Source organism: Siphateles boraxobius, unplaced genomic scaffold (assembly GCF_051911475.1).
Source record: "Siphateles boraxobius isolate OS27281-9 unplaced genomic scaffold, OSU_SipBor_1 74, whole genome shotgun sequence".
Taxonomy (NCBI): domain Eukaryota; kingdom Metazoa; phylum Chordata; class Actinopteri; order Cypriniformes; family Leuciscidae; genus Siphateles; species Siphateles boraxobius.
Window position 1 is genome coordinate 140001 of NW_027509202.1, and position 17500 is coordinate 157500.

Consider the following 17500-nt stretch of genomic DNA (forward strand, 5'->3'; position numbering starts at 1 on the left):
AGCAGAAATGAACATCGCTGAACTTACTTAAGCTGGACTGTGACGCTATTTTCTTCTGGAAAGAAATTTGTTGCATTATTTTCCTGTTATCTCTGTAAAGCTGCTTTGAAACACTGTGTGCTGTAAAAAGCGCTGTATAAATGAAGGAGACTGGACTGGATTCTCCGCAGGTCTCCCGGATCTGGTGGTCGATCCCTACATGATCCAGGTCTCCACGTACGTCCAGAGAGTCCCGATGTACAACCTCAGATGTGCGGCGGAGGAGAACTGCCTGGCCAGGTCTAACTATAATCATTCATGATGAAAGAGTTGCTCTATTCTATTCTTTATTCTCTAGTTCTTTAGGAAATGTTTTAAAGAACATTCAGAGAACAGATGAATAACGTTATCTGGTCTAAAGAATCGATAATGAAACATCATGAGCTTTTTTAATCACTCAATAACTTTACAGCAACAGAAAGTATTTTCTGGTTTCTCTGCTGAACTCAAGATCTGTTGGAGAACCTGATATTAAATGTGTCAAACTTCAGAAGTCATAAAATCGGTAACACTTTACTTGAAGGGGTGTGCATAAGACTAACATGACACCTTCATAATCATGACATGACACATGTTATGAATATGAAGGAGGTTTCATGCATGTTTATGACAACTGTCATTAAGTGTCATTCGCTCAATTATGACATTTTTAATGCAAATATGACATTGTTTGAGATGTCTTTGTCATGACAACTTGACATTACTAAGACAACACAACCTGCCATAAACCTGACATAGCAGATTAATTATCAAACTTAAGAAACCACTTAGCTTTATTGGTTAACATTACATTAAACTGTCAGGTGGTTGGTTTTGACATTGGCTGTCATGAGGCCATTATAACTGTTTAATGACAAATTCAATTTGTACCACTGTAGTTGAGGTCACGAAAAATATTCATGACACAGTTATAATGGCCTCATGACAGCCAATGTCAAAACCAACCACATGCCAGTTTAACTTAATTTAATGTCAAGTTGTCATGACAGAGACACTGACAGGTTATGATGTTATGGTTTATGTCAAGGTGTCATAACAAAGACATCTTAAACAATGTCATATGTGCATTCAAAATGTCATTATTGAGCGAAAGACACTTAATGACAGTTGTCATAAACATGCATAAACCCTACTTCATATTCATGACATATGTTATGTCATGGTTATGAAGGTGTCATGTCAGTCTTATGTACACCCCTTCAAGTAAAGTGTTACCGAAAAATCTCCTTCTGTGTTCCTCAGTTCGGCAGCAAACATGCGAGACTACGACACCAGGGTTCTGTTGAGGTTCCCTCAGCGTGTGAAGAACCAGGGAACTGCAGACTTCCTTCCCAGCAGACCGAGACACTCCTGGGAATGGCACAGCTGCCACAAGTGAGGAAAACTAACTAATAACTGATAGAGCCACACGCGAGGGTGAAGTTACAGGGCTAGCTAACCCCAGGATTTACTCGCCCTCAAGCCATTCTAAGTGTATATAACTTTCATATTTCAGCCAACGATGCCAGAGTTATATTAAAAAATATCCTGACTCTTCCCGGCTTTTGAGGTCAGAGGTCATGTGTCTGGTCAGACATCATGCGTTGGGTCAGAGGCTGTGCGTCGGGTCAGAGGCCATGCGTCAGGTCAGAGGTCATGCGTCGGGTCAGAGGCCATGTGTCGGGTCAGAGGTCGTCCGTCGGGTCAGAGGTCATGCGTCGGGTCAGAGGCCATGTGTCGGGTCAGAGGTCGTCCGTCGGGTCAGAGGTAATGCGTCGGGTCAGAGGTCAGGCGTCGGGTCAGAGATCGTCTGTCGGGTCAGAGGTCATGCGTCAGGTCAGAGGTTATGCGTCGGGTCAGAGATCGTCTGTCAGGTCAGAGGCCATGCGTCAGGTCAGAGGTCGTGCATCGGGTCAGAGGTCATCCGTCGGGTCAGAGGTCAGGCGTCGGCTCAGAGGCCGTGCGTCGGGTCAGAGGTCGTGTATCGGGTCAGAGGTCGTCCGTTGGGTCAGAGGCCGTGCGTGGGGTCAGAGGCCGTGCGTGGGGTCAGAGGCCGTGCGTCGGGTCAGAGGCCGTGCGTCAGGTCAGAGGTCATGCGTCGGCTCAGATGTCGTCCGTCGGGTCAGAGGTCGTGTATCGGGTCAGAGGTCGTCCGTTGGGTCAGAGGCCGTGCGTCGGGTCAGAGGCCGTGCGTTGGGTCAGAGGCCGTGCGTCAGGTCAGAGGTCATGCGTCGGGTCAGATGTCATGCGTCAGGTCAGAGGTCATGCATTGGGTCAGAAGTCATGCGTCAGGTCAGAGGTCATGCATCGGGTCAGAGGTCATGCGTCGGGTCAGAGGTCACCCTTCCACCGGAACTCAACTGGCATACGGCCGTTACCAAAAGCCAGTGATTATAGTTTATAAAGTTAAAGTTACCCCAGATCTCGGCCACACAAAGACTCGTTCTTCAGAAGAACAGTCCACGCCTTAAAGCCCCACACAAACAGAGCACATAACACATGAAAGAACGCACATGCACCTAGAACACACCTGATATAGAACATAAAACAGTTTTTAGACTTGCTACAATATAACTAAATGCTTGTTACACCAGCCCTAAACGACAGAAAACAACATTGCTGAAGCTGCTCGAAAAAAGAATTACAAATGCAATGAAAGCATGTGTATAATTGTTCAGAATGATGTTGTGTGTTTCAGTCACTATCACAGCATGAACGAGTTCTGCCATTACGACCTGCTGGACTCCAGCACACAGCAGAGGGTCGCCGAGGGTCATAAAGCCAGCTTCTGTCTGGAGGACACGTCCTGCGACCCCGGATACTACCGCCGCTACGCCTGCACGTCCCACACACAGGTGCGTTCACACCGCCTCTACTCCCACAGCACAGAACCACACAAAGCTTCATGATCTCGTCTCTCGCCGCAGGGTTTGAGTCCTGGATGCTACGACACCTACAGCGCAGACATCGACTGCCAGTGGATCGACATCACAGACGTCCAGCCCGGACGATACGTCCTCAAGGTCAGAAACCTTCACGCTTCTCTTAAGGATTGCTGCTGTTTTGTAGGTATAGTATATTTCATGAGTTCACACTTACATTTAATTAAGTGGAGTAAAGGTTTTGCGTATTTGGCGTGCTGTCCGGGGGGAGGGCTCTAAATTACGACATATGCTTTCAATGACAAATGCTGAACAGTTAGTTCATGCGGTCATGAGCTCAAGGCTAGATTACTGTAATGCTCTACTGGGTGGTTGCCCTGCACGCTTAATAAACAAACTCCAGCTGGTTCAAAACGCAGTATTCGCACTTACAGTCAAACCAAAAATTATTCAGACCACATATAATTTTTTATATTTTTTTATTAGTGTGTGCAGGACACTATAGTTCATTTCTGTAAGTGAGGAGAGCAAAATAAAGTAAACTGTGACATATTATACACAATAATTCTTCATACAGTGACTACCAATAAAATTGATAAAAATTCTGGACCAAATATTATTCTGACACTTTGAGCTGATCATGTTTTGCTGAAGTGTTTTTTCTTTAATAACTAATGCACCTTTTTACACCACAGACTGAACAACATGAAGCATTGCTTGGTGATTGGTTGAGCTAAACTGGTATTATCTAATTGTGTAGTTAAATTTAACAGCTGACAGATATTCAACATAATTCATGTGTGAGAGTCTAACAGAAGGACGGACAAAACCAGTCAAATATCAACTGAGTTCTGGTCAGATTTTATTACCAACTATAGCGAATAAACTGATCATGTGAGAAATGTTGAAGGTGTCAAAATAAATTTTGGTTTGACTGTAAATTACGACATATGTTCTCAATGACAAATGCGGAACAGTTAGTTCATGCGGTCATGAGCTCAAGTCTAGATTACTGTAATGCTCTACTGGGTGGTTGCCCTGCACGCTTAATAAACAAACTCCAGCTGATCCAAAACACAGCATTTGCACATATATATACAAATCCGCTATATAGACTAAACACGTAAAATGCATGAGCACGCCGTCACCACTTTCACAGATTCACGTTTTTGAAATTTACACAGAGAGGATAACATTTAAAGAACTGGAAACTTTATAGAATAACTTTATTCTAGATCTGCTGTAAAGCCTAAACAATCTCTGTTACTGCTTTGAAACAATCTTTATTATTAAAAGCGCTGTATAAATGAAAGTGACTTGACTTGTAGATGTGAGAGGGTTTGATGTTTTTATTCCAGATTACAGTGAACCCAGGCTTCCAGGTGTCCGAGTCAGACTTCAGCAATAACATCGTGCGCTGTGACGTCCAGTACACCGGCAGCTCCGCTCACGTGTCCGGCTGCGGCGTGACTCCGTAAGTCTTTTATTTTTATTTTTTCTTATGCTTGCAAACCGTAAAGAGTTGACATTCATGATATACAACTTTGTATACAATACACAAAATATATCAACAATATGTTCAGTGTCATCTGAACATACAGGAGAAAAAAGAAAATATTTAACAATGATTTGCTAAAAAAAAATATAATAATAACAAAGGAAAAGTAGAAGATAGAAAAAAAATATTTTTTAAAATATTATTTTATACATTAGTTAGAGTGTACAAATTAAAGTCATTACAAATTGAGGTTGTTTTACTTGCTTTCCTATTTACTGAGGATAAAATAGTGTTAAGGTACATTTTAATTTCTTTAAAAAAAAGTAGAAAAACTGGTTTGTTTCTTGGTGAATTTACATTTATGTATATAAAATTTGGCAAGAATATCTTGCTGGATATTGTCTGTAATAAATGTGTCAATATTTTTCCCATATTTGAGCGTCTCAATCCTTCTCTTCACAGACACTGAGCGGATTCTCCCACCGGACCGGCAAACATCAACATCAGCTGTTTATCACAGATCATCTGTGCCAAATAAAGCCCATATCTGTCAAATTATAGCGCAATATATGAACTTTCAACCCATGCATCTTAAACCCAGCTAAAGAAAATATGATCTGAGAACGTTCTCATTAAGTTCATGTTCCCTGAATGTTTTAAAACGTTTTTCTTGGTTATGTGAACGTTAAGGGAACGTTACTTTTGAATGTTCTCTAAACGTTCTGAAACAAGTAACATTTAAAAAACTTGGAAGAAAAAACATTTCAGAAACGATGGATGAATAAGGTTTTGAGAACATTGTTAAAGACCGGATAATTTTAACATTACTGGAAGAGCGTTTGTTTGTAATGTTATGAGAACGTTCCCTGTTAGCTGTACATGTGGTATTATGTTATTTTGTCTTAGCTTGTGTGAAACATCATGCAGTCGTAGTCACACTTGCTCTTTAGAAAGAGTCGAGAGTCTTTTCAGCGTAATATCCATGTTAATCATATTGTTTAGTGTGAATGATGTATTGAAGAAAATCAGGAAGGTTAATAAGTGTTATGAGAGCGTCTGAACATGTGAATGTCGTTCTCAGACTCATGTTTGATATTATCTGTGTACTTAAACACATATTTATATTTTCAGCCTCTTAAAGGTGCTGTTATTGCCACTATAGTTTAGGAGGAACACACTTGAATAAAAGCAGATGAGAATATTATTTTTTAATTTTCATGTGTTCTTATTATTTGAAAAGAGACTGTAATGGATCATCAGAGCCTTGTGAATCTGAATATGTGTGTGTGTGTGTGTGTGAGAGAGAGAGAGAGAGAGAGAGAGAGAGAGAGTGTGTGTGTCTGTGAGAGAGAGAGAGAGAGTGTGTGTGTGTCTGTGAGAGAGAGAGAGAGAGAGTGTGTGTGTGTCTGTGAGAGAGAGAGTGTGTGTGTCTGTGAGAGAGAGAGAGAGAGTGTGTGTGTGTCTGTGAGAGAGAGAGAGAGAGTGTGTGTGTCTGTGAGAGAGAGAGAGAGTGTGTGTGTGTGTGTGTGTGTGTCTGTGAGAGAGAGAGAGAGAGAGTGTGTGTGTGTGTGTGTGTGTGTCTGTGAGAGAGAGAGAGAGAGAGTGTGTGTGAGAGAGAGAGAGAGAGAGAGAGAGTGTGTGTGTCTGTGAGAGAGAGAGAGTGTGTGTGTGTCTGTGAGAGAGAGAGAGTGTGTGTGTGTGTGTGTGTGTGTGTGTTCAAGGGTGTAACTTTGGTTTGAGAAGTGGGGGGGACACAAAAAGGGGGAATTTTTTTTCGATTTGAATCCATTTCCCTACATTTACATACATTTACATACATTTAGGGACTAAAGTGATTCAAAAATCCAGGAAATAATTAAGTTGATTATAATGATAAATTCTGCCAAAAATAAAAGTAGGCTACTAAAATGTATAAGAAAAAGATTTCTTACTTTTTTATTGTTTAATAGGGGCCGATTGCCAAGACTTGAGAGAATCATTTTATAATGTCAAAAATGTTCACATTAATGTTTTGTGTGTAAATAAAATTGAAATTATGTGAAACCCAATTTCCACTGTAATGTTAAAAAAACATAAAGACAGTATATTTTAGATAATTGTTTAATAGCATCTTTTTATGAATGAAGGCCAGTATCACTGATATTAATACAGCTACTGATGTCTCGATTAAAAGGATTTTCCCCCCCAAATTTGAAACATTTATTAGGCTTCAAAAATATAAAAACTTTAAATTTAAGTGAACTTTAAACAATCCTCACATAAACCCATAATAAACGTCATATTTACCTGTGCGCTTCCTGTCTAACAGGTACGAAATATACAGAAAATGAATAGGTTTATCAAAAAGTCTGCACTGCATAAATTATAAATTAAATATAGATTAATCCTTATTAAAGCTACAAACGTTCTTTAGTCAAGAGCAGTGATTAATTTGCTCTGTTCCCATTTGTTCTTTGGTTAACTTTACTGACAGACAGAATTGGCTGCTGTCCCTTTAAGATCTGTCGCTGCTGACAGGATCTTACGCATTTAATTTTCTCATTTACTCTTGACGTTCATTTAAGATTTTATTTAACTCGTTTAAGACTGTTCTGGTGAGGATACAATTGACAAAACTGACATTTTGGCATAAATGTGTGTGTGTTTTTATTCAAGCGTGAAAGAGAACTGGATTCTGACGCGCTGTCTGTGAATGTCCTGACGCACACGCACACAACGCGCAGACAGCGCGCCAGAATCCAGTTCTCTTTCACGCTTGAATAACGCGATACCTGTTTATTACAACTTTCAGTGAGCTATTTTTAGAGTGTGGACGCGACGTACCTGGACGCGAACGCGCGCATCGGCACAGTTATCTCCTGCTCCTCCGTGGTGATGACGGCGTGCGGTTAAAAAAATCATAACAAGCGAACTTGAAAGTGTGGGGGGGGGCACAAACGGGATTCTGAAAAGTGGGGGGGACATGACCCCCCTGTCCCCATAGGAAATTACGCCCGTGTGTGTGTTAGAGAGAGAGAGAGAGAGAGAGAGAGAGAGAGAGAGAGAGAGAGAGAGAGAGAGAGAGAGAGAGAGAGAGAGTGTGTGTGTGTGTGTGTCGCCCTCTGCTGGCGAGTCCCTGTGTGCGCATGTGTGTCGGGTCGCGCGCGCTGAGGAGGTTGAGGCGCGCGCTCGTGTCACATTCTTCAGATGATCCGCTATTCAGAAGAAACACAGACAGACAATCAGCGACACACAGCAGCGAGCACAAGGTACGACACACACACACACACACACACACACACACATTGAACACAACATTACAGGAGAAAGAGATCAGAAACATACAAGAGAATCCAGAGAGAAGCATTGAGATGGCGAGAGATCATCTGAGAGATGCTAACGCTAAAGCTAATGCTAGAAACAAAAGACAGACAGAAACAGAGAGACAGATAAAGAGATAAACAGACAGACTCTATACACACACACACGCACACACACACACACACACAGATAGGCAGACATATGTATCTTTATCTCATCAATACTCATCAGTTTATTTTTCAGGATCAATTATCGATTATTGTGTGTTTGATGTGAAACTGCAACACATTAAATCAGGGTTCTGCTCTTATTATGTCTGATTCATCAGTTATTCTGGAGAAAAATCTTGTTTCATAGTTTTTCATCAAAATATAAACAAGTTTCCTTTTCATCTGATGTCATCGAGTCAGCGCGGGCTACTGGTTAATGTTAACCCGTGGTTAATAACTACTTAATCATCTTTTTATTACTCGGATTCATCTCTAATGACCACGCCCACTTTCCAGTGCTGATGGATGAGAGCAAGCCACGCCCCTCGTGTTACTCGCGTGACGTCACATAGTAGTAGTTCATGTTCGGCTGAAGTGTGTTTAAGTTCATCAGTGATTATTATTGATCAATGAAATCATATTTGTGTGTGTTCTCAGAATGCTGACTGAAGATGGACGTTCCTGAATACCTGGATCTGGATGAGATCGACTTCACTGATGATTTACCTGTGAGTCACATGATCATAACATCCATCAATTATAATGTTGTCATAAAGGACACTTATCTTCTCTTTAGTGTCGAATTCTGTCGTCCATTTCAAGCCCAAAAGACTTTCCTTTATCTTTGAAACACAAATGAAGATATTTTTTAATTAAATCTGAGAGATTTCACTCACTTTGAACTATTCACTCGATCAGCAATTCCCAAACGTTTGAACCTCTTTGAGTTAAAATATTTTCTAGAAGTTAATATTTCACATAATATTTCCCATTCACTGATGTTGATTAACTGTCACATGACCTTCAGCTAAACAACTAAATTATTTTGTCTTCTTTAGTGTGTTATTTTGTGTTACTTTAAAATGATTTATTTCATTTATTAATTTTTTAGGATTTAATATTTTTATTGATTTTATAAAGTGTTCATTTACACTAATTTTTTTTCAATTTTCACGATCTAATGAATTTTTGTACGCATTTTATTTGAGATGTTTTTATTTTAAAATTATTCTTTTTTGTTTTTTAAATAATTTTTTAGTAAGTTTTATTTAGATTTTTTCTTTTTATGATTTAATGATTTTTTTTAGTAAATGCTAAAATTAATTTAATATAAAGTTTTTTTCAGGTTTCAGTAAGCTTTATTTTTTTAATTATTAATTTTTTTATTTTAAAAGGATTAGCTTTTCATCCACTCATGAACTCTTGGAAGCCTTTAAGATATTTAAGAGTATATTAAATGTTACAGGAATAATACAGTGAATACATTAGATTGCGGTGTCGTTCTGTGGTACATTTACAGTTGTGCATCTGTTTCAAAGTGGCTCGCGGTTCATTCCAGCTTTCTTGTTATTGGTCAGATGTTTCAAACCCATGTCCTTTCAATTAAATTCACTTTTATTTGTATAGCGCTTTTCAAAGCAGCTTTACAGGAAATGTCCACATTATAATTTAGGGTGATCTGTTATCAGAGCTGACTGTCTAAGTTATGGATTTCAGAAATGTACATATACAAATCACACTTAGCTAAAAATGTATTAATTTAATCCTGATGTCTCCTGCCACAGTATAAGAGCATCCCTGAGCTGTGCCGAAGACACGATGGGCCGAGCGACGAGAGACAAGGTACGACATTCATTCACACGCTGCTGTGATAGTGATACGGGAATCACACTGATTTTAAACTACATTAAAATAGTATAGCCATGCCCTATAAAAAAAAAAAATTCAGAATTATAAACTAAATTTATTGGCTTGTTTTACAAGAAAATACTATTTTAGTCGTTCAACTACAAAATTATTTTAATTTTGCCGTTGCTTTGTGTTAATTGTGAAATTTACGTGTGAAAACTGTTTCTAAGAGAAAGATAGGACCTCAACATTTGCCAAAAATAGAACTTTTTTTGTTTTTATTAAAAAACCAACAAGCAAGCCCAGCCGAGTGAGAAAAACTAACCCAAAAGTAATGTAACGCATTACTTTCTATAAAAACGAACTAAGTAACGCAATTAGTTACTTTTTTCCGGAGTAACGCAATATTGTAATGCATTACTTTTAAAAGTAACTTTCCCGAACACTGAATACCATGCTACGGTTTGGCCCAGACAGCTTTGGTCTACCTCAAAGTCCTAAAGTTGGATATATAACAATGTCAAACTTCATCTGCATACTTACATTTATCATCAGCTAGCTCTAATCTGCTGAATGCAACTATAAGGCTTATATTATCGCTATACAAATTAAATTGATGACAAAAACCAACAAAAAACTGAAGTGTAAAGTTTCGCTTTAAATTTGACTTGTTTTCCAGCTCCGGCCATCAGCTGGGGTCGTATTTATCAAATTAACAACGCAGCCGCACCTGCTGTACTGAATAAACTAGCAAAAAGCGTCAGTTATGTAGCATCATCACGTCTCTCGCGCCTCTTTTCACTCGCCAAACATTTAAATGCACGGTTTGGCAGTCGATTGTGCAGTTTTTTTTTTAATTCGAGGAATATTCGAAATTTTATTTGACAGCCCTAATTGTGAGGCATTATTTTGTGTGAGTCTATCAGATACATTTGACTTGTTTTCCAGCTCTTCTTGACACCAAAAATTCAAATGCACGTTTTTTCATTCAATTCGTTTTTTTTTTTTTTTGAAAATATTAGAAATTCGAACTTTCATTTGACAGCCCTAATTGAGAGGCATTATTTTTTATTTTGTGCTAGTCTATTAGATAAATTTGTTTTGTTTTAAATTCTAATGCGCGGTTTTTGCATTCGATGTATTTTTGTTTTTAATTCGACATATATTCGAAATTAAAAATTTTATTTGACAAATTTGACTTGTTTTCCAGCTCCGGCCATCAACTGGGGTCGTAATGCGGCGTCACACAACGGAGCGGGAAACAAACCCACCGGAATCGCCGACGTCTACAGCAAATTCAGGCCCGTCAAACGCGTGTCCCCCCTCAAACACCAGCCGGAGGAGACCGAAGCCGAGCCGAACGTGGACCGGAGCAAAGAGGATTCTCCCTGCGCCGGCAAGAGCAAAACCCTGGGGAACGGAGCTCTGTTCGGGGAGCTGGAGCACTACGACCTGGACATGGACGAGATCCTCGACGTGCCATATATAAATAAACCCAGTCAGCAGACGTCGACGCTTCCCCGCGTGGCTTCGGAGAAGAGGAGCGTCAGAGGAGCCACGCTTTCCCACTCCGAGAGCCTGAGCGCCGGGAACCAGTTCTGTGTGCTTGCGCCCGTCAACTGGCCCGACATCAGGAAGACCAAGTCTATGGATCTCAGGGCTCAGAACGCGGGATTCGAGCTCAGTCACGGGTCAGACACGGATAAGCCCCGACTCTTCCCGGATAAACCCGGAGCCGACGGCGGGGAGACGGCGTTCCCGATTCAGGGAGCCAGAGGCACGAGGGGAGCGTTGGGAGACGGAGACGAAGAAGCCAAGAAGACGCAGAACATCCTGAACATCGTGAGAGAGGGGCAGATCTCACTGCTGGTAAGAGTTCTTCATTATTCATAGTCTATTAAAGGGGTGGTATAATACATGGTGGAAAACAAATGCTGCCACTCAGAATTGATCTGAATATTGTCTTATCCTCTTAATAATAAATGCATATTAATGCACTTCATTAATTTGAGAAGTAGAGCATTGGCACTTGCAACGCCAAGGTCATGGGTTCTATTCCCAGGGAAAGCAAGAACTGTTAAAAATGTAAATGTGGACCTTGAAATGCAATGCAAGTCGCTTTGGATAAAAGCGTCTGCCAAATGCATAAATGTAAATGCTTTAATAAATGAATCTGGATTTACTGACGACTTGTTTCAGGCAGTTCATAATCGCTTCTTTCTTTTTGGAGACAGTAACTTTATTTATCTGCACTTTGATGTAACTTTGCAGAGCTTTTACACTCACAAGCATCTCTATTACTCACTGCATGACTGGTATTATCCCAGAAAGCATAATAACTTGAATAACCCGCTCGTGTGTGTCATTGCAGCCTCACATCGCCGCGGAGAACCTGGAGCGTATCCGCGACGAGGATGGGAATAACCTCCTGCACGTGTGTGCGTCTCAGGGTCACGCCGACTGCCTGCAACACCTGACCTCGCTCATGGGCGAAGACTGCCTGAACGAACGCAACACACACCAGCTCACGCCCGCGGGCCTCGCCGTACGGGTACGTCTGTAGCGCAACCATGTTTCGGATTCCTCGACTGTTAGTGGTGCAACGGATCACAAAATTTACGGTTCGGATCATTTACTGTTTTTGAGCCAAGGATCAGATCAGCAAAAAAAAAAATTTATAAAAAGAAAGAGGAATCAGTTCGTGTTCGAGCGCTGTCTGAAACACGCATCTCTCTCTCTCTTACTCTTACTCTCTCTCTCTATCTCGCTCGCTCGCTCTCTCTCACCCTCTCTCTCTCTCTTACTCTTACTCTCACTCTTTTACTCTCGCTCTCTATCTCGCTCGCTCGCTCTCTCTCACCCTCTTTCTCACCCTCTCTCTATCTCACTCTCTATCTCTCTATCTCTCACCCTCTCTCTCTCTCTATCTCTCTCGCTCGCTCTCTCTCACCCTCTCTATCTCTCTCTCTCTCTCTCTCTTACCCTCTCTCTCTCTCTCTATCTCACCCTCTCTCTCTCTCTATCTCGCTCGCTTGCTCTCTCTCACCCTCTCTCTCTCTCTTGCTCTCTCTATCTCACTCTCTATCTCTCTCTCTCACCCTCTCTCTGTCGCTCTTTTTTTTCTTTCTCTCTCTCTCTTTCTTCGTGAGCTTTGGGTGTGTGCGCACAGATAACACTCGAGTCTTAATGATAAACTTTTTTATTCTGTGATGTTTAAACTTTGCAGTTAATTCGGCGAATCACACGCGTGCCGAGCCGTGGGCCAGCTGATCCGTACGGATCACGATCAAATGCGATCCGTCGCACCCCTACTGACTGTACTAGTGAACTACTAAACGATAAACATGCGAAACAGACTGAACTTGTGTGTGTGTAGAATGGTCATCTGGAGTGTGTGCGCTGGATGGTGAGTGAAACCGAAGCCATCGCCGAGCTCAGCTGCACTCGAGAGCATCCAAGCCTCATCCATTACGCCGCGCGACACGGACAGGTGAGACTCCGCCCACACGCACAGGTGTGCTCGCGGTCACATGACTAACCGCGCGCGCACACTAGCGATGCACTTAAACCGATTTGGCTTATCGCGATATTGAAATGACAAAGGCTGTGATTATTAGTTATGCGCAGCTCGTCAGTGATTATTAGTTATGCGCAGCTCGTCAGTGATGATTAGTTATGCGCAGCTCGTCAGTGATTATTAGTTATGCGCAGCGTCAGTGATTATTAGTTATGCGCAGCGTCAGTGATTATTAGTTATGAGCAGCTCGTCAGTGATTATTAGTTATGCGCAGCTCGTCAGTGATTATTAGTTATGCGCAGCGTCAGTGATTATTAGTTATGCGCAGCTCGTCAGTGATTATTAGTTATGCGCAGCTCGTCAGTGATTATTAGTTATGCGCAGCGTCAGTGATTATTAGTTATGCGCAGCTCGCCAGTGATTATTAGTTATGCGCAGCGTCAGTGATTATTAGTTATGCGCAGCTCGCCAGTGATTATTAGTTATGCGCAGCGTCAGTGATTATTAGTTATGAGCAGCTCGTCAGTGATTATGCGCAGCTCGTCAGTGATTATTAGTTATGCGCAGCTCGTCGCACATAAAATAATCACAGCCTTTGCCAAATTGCGTGCAGTTTGATTGCGATTAATTGTGCAGCTCTAACACACACATGTGTTTCAGGAGCGGGTCCTGCTGTGGCTCCTGCAGTTCATGCAGGAACAGGCCATTTCTCTGGACGAAGTGGATCAGAACGGGAACACGGCGGTTCACGTAGCGGCTCAGTTTGGACATCTCAGCTGCGTTCAGGTGCTCATTAGCATCACTATTGTTATTGCTCATACTTAAACTTCGGCACGCTACTCCTCCCGCACCGTTTGCCGTAGACCCATGAATGATGTGTCAAATCAACCGGTTTATTGAGGAGAGCTGAAGTATTACTTTTATAAGCAATCGGGTATACGATGTTTGTCCGGCAGGCGATAAATCGGCCGAAAAGAAAAGTCCCATAGACTTAACATTGGCACAAAATTTGTGAGATCATATCTTTCGACCAGAAGGTCATTGAGACTTGGGGTGGGGTCTTTTGACTCGGCCTATCAAGCAGCCAATAAGTAGTGACATAACAACTTCATAGCCGTGCCCTAGAAACCAATTAGGGTACCCTATCAACAATAAAACAACATTTACAAGCCATATTTCAGCTCCAGAAAATTATAGAAACATGGTTTTTGGCTTTTTTGACACATACTGTCAACTAGTCTTTAAATATCATCCCATAAACTGTATAAGCATGCCCTAGCAACCATATAAAGAACCCTAGCAACCATATAAACACATGAATAAGCTATATCTCAGCACCAGATCATCGTACAGACATGGGGGTGGGCTCTTTTTTTGGGTGAGAACCAGTAACTGTGTAGCCACACCCTAGCAACCGTTTAGAGCCACCTAGCAACCATATTGCAACATATACAGTAGAAGGCATATTCAGCTCCACAATATCGTACAGACATGGTTGTTGGCTCGAATGCAATCATGTACAACACCCAAGCAACCAAGTGCCGAGTTTTGCCACTGCCAGCGCCACTCACATTTTCTTCAGAAAATGTACATTCTAGTTTCATCTGCACTTCGGATGCTTATTTTGTCTGGGATGCAGTAAGAACGAGAGCCAGGAAGTGGCTCTCCTTCCCATTTCCTGTTGCTGTTCCTGTAGTGCTGAAAGACGTACCGGTCTGGCTTGTTCTTTTCGGTTACAGACAGAAAGAAAAACACTGGTTCTCATTCACTAACCACACGTCACACAAATGTGCAAAATCTGCCTGCAAACAAAATTTACACAAAGTCGTCACCTTTATTAAAATAGCGCTTTTTACAATACAGATTGTTTCAAAGCAGCTTTACAGTCATAATAGGAAATTAATGAAACAAAGTTTGTTTTTTGGCTGTACAGCAGATCTAGAAGAAAAACCTTCACAGTCCAGCTTCAGTAAGTTCAACGATGGTTAATTTCTGTTGTTAAAAAGTTATTAATTTACTTCATTTATATATATATATATATATACACAGCCACTCTGGAGAAATCCGCGTTCGAGCTGCATGAAATGTGGATAGCCCTTATATGGGTTTATGCAAATGATGACTAACCTCAGGTATGCAGTCACTCGTTAAGAATACTCCAAATTCATTACAGTTATGTTTAACATATGTACGAAATATATGCAAAAATATTTGTTGGTAAAAATATGAACATATTTCATAAAATTATTAGTGAATGAGGCCCAATGATTGGCTTACCTCATCAGGATGGGTAATGATGCTGAATATTTTAAGTAGTCGATGATTTGCAAATTAGGATGTTCATATGTTAATGAGCTCATGATGCTACACGTTCCATTCACTTCCATGCAGGAAACTAGAGAAGTGTTACATTTTGTTGTGTCCCAAAGGTCAAACTCAGTGAACTTTGAGCTGCGTTTGTGTCAGGTGAAGACGCGTGACCAACAGATGATCCATACATCTTAGCTGAATTAAAAGAACGTACACATTAAAGTTGTGGCCACATTAGCGAATTGTCCATAAAATTGTGTAGCGATGTATAAAGCACAGCTCACAACGAAGACACTTAGTTTCAAAATAAGCCACTTTTACATTTACATTTACATTTATTCATTTAGCTGACGCTTTTTATCCAAAGCAACATACAATTGCTATATGTCAGAGGTCGCACGCCTCTGGAGCAACTATGGGTTAAGTGTCTTGCTCAGGGACACATTGGTGTCTCACAGTGGATTCGAACCCGGGTCTCTCACACCAAAGGCATGTGTCTTATCCACTGCGCCATCACCATTTACAACAATTCACATGAGCAACTCGTTGAGAAATCTGTGTGAAAATCAAAGAATCACCTTCACCTTCAAACGAAACTCCCAGTCGCATTGATTGCTATTGAAGGGTTAGGAAGGGTCTAACCCTAACCCTAACGAAACATAACACACTGTTCCAGCCAATAACCGATAAGAAGGGTTTGGGGGTGGGGTTTGGGTAGTTAGTGCGCGGATGAGGAGGAGGGAGGGTCTAGCTAGCCTTTGTTTTGTTTGACAATACTTTAAACGTCAACAAGAAGTGTTGTCACCCGACATCGCTTAGAGCACCTTTAACTATGAACTGTGACTTTTGCCTCAATAAACTCCTAATCATTAGTTAAGGTAGGTTTTAAGGGATGTAGAATATGGTAATTGCAGAATAAGGCATTAAAAGTCCCCCTGTGGTGTAAATCCAGCTTTTAATGTTGTTTATATGTCTATGTGGTGTTTTTAATATGCTTTAAGACAAACCATGTGTAAATTCATAAGTCGACAGCATTGCTGAGTATTTTCTCCTTAAAACTGCAGTGAACCAAAGACAGTCTCAAAAACACGCTTTGAAATCGCTGGTGTTTCTGACGTCACAAACTACCTTGTAACCAATCAGATCAACGTGTGATCGTCAACCAGTGGATCTCTGAGCTGAGTGATTGGAGGCGGGGCTCATTTGCATATTCATAGAACTGCGTATACTAATTGAGGCAAGGGTATCGAGTTACATTCAAGATATTTTAAAACATGAAAAAACTTTTTACAAATATTTTCCTTTCGGTGTTGCCAAAAATGAATATATTAGTTGTCCTCGCAGCCTTGAGTAGATGAAGTAGTGCTGGGCGGTATACCGGTTCATACCGAATACCGGTGTTTATTTTTGTTATGATATGAACTTTTAATATACCGCAATACCTGTGTATGTCGCTTAAACAACGATCGGAACGCGGTGCGACACAGTTTGAGAGGGTCTTTTCACTGTTGCACTAAGTGTGACGGTGAAGATAGTTAAACTATAATTGATAGCTGTCAAATTATAGTGTTTCCCTTCACAATATCAACACAGCCTTTTGGAAAATGTAGTTGTGGCTGGCATTGACATTGTTAAATAAACATGAGCACTTTTTTCTACAATATTCACTCATAACAGTAAAATAGGGCATTCTAAGTCAATCTACTGCAGTATTTCCTCTCTCAATCAGTAGAAAATATTTTTAACACCCAGACATGCTTGAAAAAATATATAATTTTTAAAAACACCATGATATGGATTTTTGGTCATACCGCCCAGCACTAAGATGAAGTTAATGTCACTTAACTCTTCTAACGTGTGTTTTCCTGCGTGTATACGCTCAGACTCTGGTGGAGTACGGCTCGAACGTGACGGTGCAGAACCGGCAGGGCGAGCGTCCTTCCCAGAATGCCGAGCGTCAGGGTCACAGCACATGCTCTCGATATCTGGTGGTGGTGGAGACGTGCATGTCTCTCGCCTCACAGGTGGTCAAGCTCACCAAACAACTGACCGAGTAAGTCAAGTCAAGTCAAGTGCATTTTTATTGTCATTCCTCTATATAACATGTATACATTGGAACAAGATGGAGAGTGCTCCA

At 41.1% G+C, this 17500-nt stretch overlaps 2 protein-coding genes across 2 annotated transcripts in view; both read left to right on the forward strand.

Annotated features, from left to right (window-relative positions):
• Positions 1-5602, forward strand: part of lox (lysyl oxidase) — a 7724-nt gene extending 2122 nt beyond the window's left edge. The window contains exons 2-7 of the mRNA XM_077217562.1: positions 171-279; positions 1282-1413; positions 2717-2873; positions 2946-3041; positions 4259-4374; positions 4861-5602. Coding sequence (XP_077073677.1) covers positions 171-279; positions 1282-1413; positions 2717-2873; positions 2946-3041; positions 4259-4374; positions 4861-4867 — 617 coding nt within the window. The 3' untranslated portion in view covers positions 4868-5602. The remainder of the gene's footprint in view (positions 1-170; positions 280-1281; positions 1414-2716; positions 2874-2945; positions 3042-4258; positions 4375-4860) is intronic.
• A 1900-nt stretch (positions 5603-7502) lies between these two features.
• Positions 7503-17500, forward strand: part of sncaip (synuclein, alpha interacting protein) — a 15485-nt gene continuing 5487 nt past the window's right edge. Inside the window, exons 1-8 of the mRNA XM_077217559.1 lie at positions 7503-7646; positions 8346-8416; positions 9473-9530; positions 10747-11405; positions 11908-12087; positions 12913-13026; positions 13714-13839; positions 17247-17416. Coding sequence (XP_077073674.1) covers positions 8360-8416; positions 9473-9530; positions 10747-11405; positions 11908-12087; positions 12913-13026; positions 13714-13839; positions 17247-17416 — 1364 coding nt within the window. The 5' untranslated portion in view covers positions 7503-7646; positions 8346-8359. The remainder of the gene's footprint in view (positions 7647-8345; positions 8417-9472; positions 9531-10746; positions 11406-11907; positions 12088-12912; positions 13027-13713; positions 13840-17246; positions 17417-17500) is intronic.